This window comes from Enhydra lutris, unplaced genomic scaffold, assembly GCF_002288905.1.
Source record: "Enhydra lutris kenyoni isolate GAN:26980312 unplaced genomic scaffold, ASM228890v2 scaffoldscaffold25, whole genome shotgun sequence".
NCBI classification, from domain to species: domain Eukaryota; kingdom Metazoa; phylum Chordata; class Mammalia; order Carnivora; family Mustelidae; genus Enhydra; species Enhydra lutris.
In genome coordinates this window covers 27,495,310-27,504,141 of record NW_019154109.1, presented here as the reverse complement: position 1 = coordinate 27,504,141, position 8,832 = coordinate 27,495,310, and the positions used below count along the sequence as shown (strand labels likewise).

The window sequence follows — 8,832 nt, the reverse complement described above, 5'->3', positions numbered from 1 at the left end:
AGCAGAGAGCCCGATGCGGGACTCGATCCCAGGACCCTGAGATCATGACCTGAGCCGAAGGCAGCGGCTTAACCCACTGAGCCACCCAGGCGCCCAGAATTTGTATTTCTAACCAGCTATCAGGTAATGCTAATGCTGCCGGTCCAGGTACTACACTTCGAGAATCAGAGGAAGGTACTTTCTGATCAAGAGAAACTAATGAAGTGTGTTAATTGCTAGTTGATAGTAGGATTCAAGGAAACACAAGTGAAGTTATTCTAGAAGCCATAGCAGCACTTTGGCTTGGCAGTTAACTGTGGGTAATCGAGGGAGCCTCCCTTTTTTAAAGGCTTGTACTCCCTAGCCAGGGCATAGGAAAACAGGGAAACTGTTCTAGTAATCTGCTGTTTTTCAAGTAGTTGAGGTAACTAGGAGATCATTGTAATTCCAGTTTTTCAAAGAAAGAAGGTAGATTCCCCCATTAGACCAGGGAATTTAACAATCATAGGGAAGATTCTGATACACAAAGGGAGAGGATAAGGGGGCCTGGCGGGCTCAGTCAGTGGAGTATTTGACTCTTGATCTTGGGGATGTAAATTTGAGTCCCATGTTGGGAATAGAGATTATTTAAAACATGAAATATTTAAACATAAATAAATAAGAAAAGGACATATCTGAGAGCCAAAATTAAAGCAGGAACAAACAGGCTAGCTTTGTTTTTGTTACTTGAATAAATTTCTGGACTTAGTGACTGTGGCAGGCAAGGCCATCCCTAATCTAGCTTTGCATTATCATCCTGCTCCCCTTCCTTTCTCCTCTCTCTCCGAGATGATCCCTTTCTCTCAGTGTCCACGCACATAGTCTCTCCTGCTTTACTTGTAGTTCTCTGAGCAAAACATGCTCTCTTATACCTGTGTGCTTTCCCCATATACTGTTCCATCTGTATGGCATGCCCTCCCTCTCTCCCTCTTCCTTTTCCACCTGTTTATTTATGGCTTTCATTTAAGATAACTTTGTGATCCTTTTACTGGAGATCAGGTGCTTTACCTATAGGCTTCCATAGCATTCGGCATTAACCTTTATTGTGATGTTAATCACTCTATTTTCTTTTTTTTTTTTTAAAGCTTTTATTTATTTATTTGACAGAGAAAGACACAGTGAGAGAGGGAACACAAGCAGAGGGAGTAGGGTAGGGAGAAGTAGGCTTCCCGCGGAGCAGGGAGCCCAATGAGGGGCTTGATCCCAGGACCCTGGGATCATGACCTGACCGAAGGCAGATGCTTAATGACTGAGCTACCCAGGCTCCCCCGCTCTATTATCTTTTATCTGTATCAATACCCCCCCCATACACTGTAATTTGATTTTTACCCTTTTCAGAATCTTTTTTCAAAATGCTTTTACTTAATTAATTAATTAATTTTTTTTTAGAGGGAGAAGGAGTGGGGGGAATCCCAAGGAGGCTCTACATTTTGGGGCTTGATCCCACAGCCCTGAGATCATGACCTGAGCCAAAATCAAGAGTCAGACGCTCAGTGGACTGAGCCACCCAAGTGTCCCTACCTCCTTTTATCTTTGAGTCCTTAGCATTGTATAGGGTTCCTGGAACATAATAGGCCATAGTACATGTTGAATAAAGGAATAATTAGTCATTCTGAGAAATGTCAACATAATGCGGTAATGGAGTTCCAATCTTAGGTCCAAGTCTGCTTCTTTAGCTACTTAGAGCAAGTTTGTTTAAACTCTTTGAGCCTCAACTTGTACTAAGTCTTCATTCCCTAATATAGTAGGTGCTCAAATGGCCGCTGCTGTTTTACTGTATTTGCATCTTGGAAGACAGTTTAACAGTCTTACGGTATCCTTACGATCATGATGTGGAATTTTGGACTATGTGCTATAATTAATTCAGAAGTGGTGAAACTTAACATTTTTTATAAGGTTTTCACTAGGGGCATGCTCCATGGCTTGATTTCTTTGTTCTGAGCGTTTCAGTATTTTAGTAACAGCTCAGTTGTGGATGTTGATGGCACGCTGACCCTTGCTTACAAAGAGAGTTTCTTTGGCTAATTAGGAACCTGGAGGTTCTTGACTGATTGGTAGACAAGGTGATATTTTTAAAGGAATTGATGTAAATTATTCAGCTGGGATCAAAAAGCTCAATGATACAAATTCAGAATTGGAAGTGGGAGAGGAAGGAAAAAGAAGGTAATGGTTCCGAATCAGTATGTGAGGAGAGTAGGGATTTGGATTAAACCAGACTCAGAAGAAGCAACATGTGGTGTAACTGCCAACAAAGCCTTTGTGATACTCGACTGCATCAGAGGGAGAAGCGTATCTAGAACGCGGGAAGGAATGAATCTGTTCCATCCTGGCTGGTCATGCCCCCTGAGAAGTACTGTAGCCCATTCTGGACACCACTTCTGAGAGACATAGTGATAGGAGAGAGGCCAGATAAGACTGAAGACAGACTGCTTCAAAGAAGAACGTGTGTGAAGAAAAACATAGCCTGGAGAAAGCAAGCCCGCGGGATGGGGGTGGGAGGTGTAGGAGATGTCTTTCGACACTGGAAGGAGGCTTGCTTAGGCTTCTGAGCAGTCACAAAGCCCAGAACTAGAATCAAAGTGTGGAAGTTACAAAGAGGCACATTTCTAGTTAAAACCAGGGGAAACACTTTTCACAATCAGGATGATGGAGCCCCTCTTCATCATTGGAGGAGTTGAGGGAGTACTTGGATGAACGGGGATGTTATTATGTGGGTGTGTCACTAATACAGTGTAGCTGTTGAATTAATGGAGATTCTGTAAAGAAAGTTCTTCACTTTGTTTTGTTTACAGTGTACATTCCTAAGTCGAATGTTTGGTACCACACTTGAAAGATTTAAAAGTAAAATCTTTTTCAGAGAAGTAAGTTGCAAAAAGAAAAAATTCTGCAGTTACCATCACACACTCCTTTTGTCTTCCCTACAAAGTTATTTTCTATTGCTTCTCTCCTATTTTTGTAAATACTCACCAAGTTAAGTTTTCCAGAATTTGGTTAGACTCCACTAGGCCTTTTCCCTTATTGCAGCGGGGTTCCTGTTGTTCAGGAACACTCAGGCAAACATTGTGCCTGAAAGATAGAATTGTGACAGTGTATCCTCAATTGTAGTAAAGTTAGATGTTACACAGGGCTGGTAATTTGGTGGTACACCTTCAAAGGGTTTACAGGATGTCTGAAGTGCTACAGCATACTGTGTGTGGACCTCCGGACAGCAATGATTCTGGGGGGAAAGAACCGAGGAAAACGGGAAATAAACTAAGAGATCAGAAGATGATTCTAGAAAGATGTACCTGCTTCCTATTTCCCCCAACACTGCTTTCCTCAGATGTGGAGACAAACTGCCCTACCCTGAGGAACTCCTTCCCTCTTAGAACCACTTTCATTAGCCCTTCTTTCCTCTACCTCTTCGTCCTTCTCAGCGGAATCTGGCATCCCTTTTATGTTTCCCTTTGCGTTTAATTTCAGGATTAGAACTAGTGTAAATTGTGTGCGAGGCATTGCAAAATAAAGCATACACACACAGAATGTCATTGGTGAGCCCAATCTCTAAGCCCATGATTAGCAAGTTAAAAGTGTTAAATGACTGTACAGTATTGGCTTTACGTGTGCGTGTATGTGTATTTGTTTGCCACAAATACTTGGGCCCACCGTGAGGACACACATTGACAATTGAAGGTATGGGGGAAGATGGGGAGAAAGAAGGAAATAGGAAACTTTACATGTAAATAAAAATAGAAGTATTTTTTTAAAATAATTTTTTGTGTGGCCCAGTCAGTTAAGCATCGACTTAATTTTGGCTCAAGTCATGATTTCAAGGTCAAGATGGAACCCCACATTGGGCTCTGTACTCAGTGGGGAGTCTGCTTGAGATTTTCTCTATCCCTCTTCCCCCACTTCCACTCATGTGTGCACTCTTGCTCTCTCCCAAATAAATAAATAAATAAATCTTTGAAAAAAAAATTATTTTTTGTTACCTGTATTTGATCGCTTGCCTTCGGGGATTGTGAAGGGCTAATGGCTTTGGCTGTCCATAAGGAGAAGCGTTCCAGTTTCATTTGAAGTGTTCCCTCATAGAAACAGCTTTCAGCATCCAGGAGGACTTCTTATTTCAATTATTATCTGAATTTAAAATTGTTAAATGTATGTTGTACTTCTTTCTACTTATATATGTATATAACATAATTAAAAGTTTTTTTTATTTTTTTAAATTATTTATTTATTTGACAGACAGAGATCACAAGTAGTCAGAGAGGCAGGCAGAGAGAGAGGAAAGGAGAGAGGAAGGGAAGCAGGCTCCCTTCTGAGCAGAGAGCCTGATGTGGGGCTCAATCCCAGTACCTGGGATCATGACCCGAGCCGAAGGCAGAGGCTTTAACCCACTGAGCCACCCAGGCGCCCCTAAAAGAGTTTTTAAAGCATATAGAATACTGATGTTGTTTAAGCAGTTTATTTTTTTAAGATTTTATTTAGTTATTAGAGAGAGCGTATAAGAGCAGGGGTGAGGGCCAAGGGAGAAGGAGAGAAGCAGAAGCAGACTCCTCACTGAGCATGGAACCCGATGCGGGTCTCCGTCCCAGGACCCTGAGATCATGAGCTGAGCCAAAGACAGATGCTACACTGGCCGAGCCCCCCACGCACTCGTGTTGAAGCAGTTTAAAAATGAGGTACTTTTAGGCTTAACGAAAATTATTCTCAGAATTGTTTTTCAGTTTAAAAATGAGGTACTTTTAGGCTTAACGAAAATTATTCTCAGAATTGTTTTTCATGTGTATAGGATTCCAGGTGAGGGATTTGACCACAGCCATGTGCTATTTTGTTTTCTGTGCCTGATGTTCATACTGTGTGCATGAACCTGTGAAGGAATTTGGGTTTGCTTTAGAGCTAATGTAGTATGTATACATGTGTCAAACTGTTATTTCAATTATTGTTTCACTTTTTAAAATTTGCAGCATGTTGGAACAGGATTCCAGGAGAAAAAATCCTAGTGTGAACCCTGCAAATCAAAGGAGGCATCTTCTAGAATTTTCTGCTAAAGAGGTGGAAGACACATCAGATGGTATCATCCAGAAAAGTAACTTCAGGTTAGAAGACAGCATGTCTCTGTTAAAATGATTTAATGAAACTGCCGTGGGGAATCATATTGTATAACTTTACATCTAAATCACTTATGCATAGTTTTAATTTGTAGAACAAACAAGTTATTGAGGCCCTTAGTAAATTTTACTGTTAAGATCAGTTTTAAGAATAAATTTGCTTTTTGAAACCTTTCCCAATTTTGGAATTCTTACGGAGATGTGACCTTAAAAATCTCCGTTTGTGTGTACTAAGATACATATGGAAGCAAATACAATATATACATATTGTATTATACATAATGTTTTTAATATCGTTTTTTTAATCTGTCATATGGTTACACGTATAGTGCATGTGATAGTATCATCTTGTGAGGACGGTGGGTCTGGTGGAGTGATACGGGTGAGCCTGAGTGTGGTCAGTCATCTGATCAGATCGTTTATACTTAACTTATTGTGATTTTCGTCGGATCTTCCTCTTGTTACGGTTTATCATTCTGGTAAATTTCTCTATAGCTTGCCAATAGTAACAGACTTAAAATTTTTTGAAAAGACAAGGTTTGTATTATGTCAACTAGAAGCAGGCTACAATGGACATTTTCAGAGCTGTATACTTTTTGATAAACATTTCCCTGTGTTATTTGGAATTTTTATTAGAACCAAGTGGAGTGAAGTCCTTGACTAACAAAGCAAAGGAAGGTCACAGTGTGGCAATGATTGCACAATATAATGCTTGAGAATCATTAAAGATTTGTTTACTCGTGACTCGGTAAGGTTCTACAGGCCAAGGGCCATAGTGGAATCTTTTTAAAAAATTTTTACTGTGACAGCCATATCACTGAATGAAATTACTACTGTAGTCCTGTGGGCTTGTCTCCTTTTAGCCTTCCTGGAAAAAAACGCTAGTATTCATTATTTTAGGAATCTGCAGTGTGTCAAGTGTTAAGCGTGGCAGAGGATCCAGAGAATTAAATGGCAGTGAGTGTAACTGATGAGGCATGCGGTGTGATGGATGCTATAACGTTGGAAAATATTAGATGACATTTCTTGCTTTTTTTTTTTAACACACCCAAAATAGCCATACTTCTGAAATACTGATCTTAGTGCTCACTTAACGGTGTCTTTGAATATTGCTAGAGTTTAATAGTATCTCATTTTACTGCGTAATTTGTCCAAGTTTGCCCTACATGTTCTGCATGTAATTTTGAGTTGTGTTATCCACGTGCGAACCATCAAAACTTAGTTTTAAATTTGGATTTACGAGCATTGAGAATATACCACGTGCCTTTTAGGTACCTGTTGCTGGTTGGTTGTTAAAAAAGTAGAACTAGTTATTGATTATGTACTTGAAATTACAGTTCAGGTAACTCTTACAGGAATACTACTTACTTGGAGCTAACCTCAGTAAATAGCGGCCTTCACCTGTTTGCCTGTGGTAGAATAAAGTAACATGGGAAGCATAGTGCTCTGGTCATCCTAGTTCAACCTAGATGTTTGAATGACCTTCAGGCTGTAATTTCTCAGTTTTCAAAGTAGTATATGAAAGACAAGCCATTTGCTGTTCCCCACCCCAGAGTCTGGGTTACTGGTATTAGTAAAAAAAAGTGGAAAAGATTATGGATTCTTGACTGCATGCAAATATCTTGAAATATCTAAGATTATTATTGAGGAGCTTGGGGGATGCAAGTAGGTATCAGTCCATCAACTCGATATTCTTGATTTTATCATTATAAATACTAAATAAAAGATAACCGAGAATGTTTGTGCAACATTTGAAAGCAGCAGATACAAATGTGTTTTGAACTGCATTTTAGTTGATTTATTTATACATAGCCATGACACTATATTTTTTTAATATATTTTATTTATTTTATTTTATTTTTCAGTGTTCCAAGATTCGTTGTTTATGCACCACACCCAGTGCTCCATGCAATATGTGCCCTCCTTAATACCCACCACTAGGCTCCCCCATTCCTGCACCCCACCCTCCAAAACCCTCAGTTTGTTTCTAAGTCCACGGTCTCTCGTGCTTCGTCTCCCCCTCCAGTTTCCCCCAATTCACTTTTCTTTTCCTTCTCCTAATGTCCTCCATGTTATTCCTTATGCTCCCCAAGTAAGTGAAACCATATGATAATTGACTCTCTCTGCTTGACTTATTTCACTCAGCATAATCTCCTCCAGTCCCTTCCATGTTGATACAAAAGTTGGGTATGCACCCTTTCTGATGGAGGTGTAATACTCCATAGTGTATATGGACCTCTTCTTCCTTATCCATTCGTCCGCTGAAGGGCATCTTGGCTTTTTCCACAGTGTGGTGATTGTGGCCATTGCTGCTGTGAACATTGGGGTACAGATGGCCCTTCTTTTCACTACATCTGTATCTTTGGGGTAAATACCCAGTAGATGACACTGTATTTTTCAATGCAGCTTACTTTTTATTATGTTTCATTTTTTAGGAGAATTATGAGAACTGGTTCAAATTAAAAAGGAGTAGATTGTAATCCCATAGTTTATAACATTGCATTCTCTTAGCATATAGTAATTAACTGCATATATGTTTTCAGTTTTAGAAATGTGTGGTTTATAATAAGATGAGCACTTAATTTGTCCAACCAAACTGGGACACTTTTAAGAATGCAAGGGAGTGCTAAGTAATAATTACATCAGGACCTCAGCTGTAAATTCGAGACTGTCTTGGATAAATGGGAAGGGATGGTTACCCTACATAGAAGGCATCAGCCAGAATAGAATCCCTATTCCAGGGATTCTCGTTAACTCTCCCTAGCTCTGTCCTTTACTTAAGTGATTTATTTGCTGAAATGGTGTCTGTCTTAGAACCCGACCGCGTCAGGATTAATGTGGATGTGATTGTCTCCAGATTGCATGTTGGCTTAGAGTCTCCCTTTTCTTTTCCCTTCAGCTCCACCCAGTTCTTTTCCTGGTATTTCTCCTATCAGATTTTTATTTTTTTTTCCAAAGAACATTTTGGCTGATCAAACAAAGCAAGTTAGCACAGATGTGCAGAAGTCATTACACTAGGGTTTATCACCTGGAAATAACATTATAGATCAAAAATATATCTTCAAAAGTAATTTTAGACTTGTCTGAATGATAGAAGCATTTGTATTTTTTGAAAGTATGAAGACCTGATTTTTTAAACTAAGACACATGTGACAGGTCTTTGTTCTTTTTTTTAAGTATAGCAAACAGCCCCCCTGCTAGGCACATTCATCCAGTACAAGGGAGAGGTTTTCTCCTTCTCCCTCAATGCTTAATTTTAGGGCAGTGTGTGTGCAGTTACTACCTGTGCACCATCATTTCTGTGTTATTCCAAACAGTTTAACTTCTCAGAGGCAGAGGAGAGGACTGGAGAATGTTCTGCTGCGACTTGAAGGGAAGAATGATGTGTGTATCCTCAGCTGTTGCTTTTTTTCCGTGGTGTGTGGCACACAGAGAAGTCTGTAACTTTTTTCCTGAAGTTAGTTTTCTAGTCTGCCAAAATTATTTTTGTCACGGAGGCCAGTTATTTCAGTGTTGCCAAATTCAGTGGAAACTTCTGTCTTCGTCTTGATCTTTCCTCCGCATCTGGCCGTGTGGATCCCTCCTTTCTTGAAACATTCTCCCTTTCGTTGCTACATTTTTCAGTTTCCATCTTTTTCACCAGCCTCTGTTTCAGTCATCTTTCTGGGCTCCTCCTTCATCCAAATCTCATCGTCCGGAACTGTGGACTTTGAGTTTTCTTCCT

General features: G+C 39.9%; 1 protein-coding gene across 1 annotated transcript in view; it reads left to right on the top strand.

Moving 5' to 3' along the window:
- Positions 1 to 8,832, top strand: part of LOC111151136 (activating transcription factor 6) — a 212,434-nt gene that overhangs the window by 69,275 nt on the left and 134,327 nt on the right. Inside the window, exon 10 of the mRNA XM_022508923.1 lies at positions 4,965 to 5,096. Coding sequence (XP_022364631.1) covers positions 4,965 to 5,096 — 132 coding nt within the window. The remainder of the gene's footprint in view (positions 1 to 4,964; positions 5,097 to 8,832) is intronic.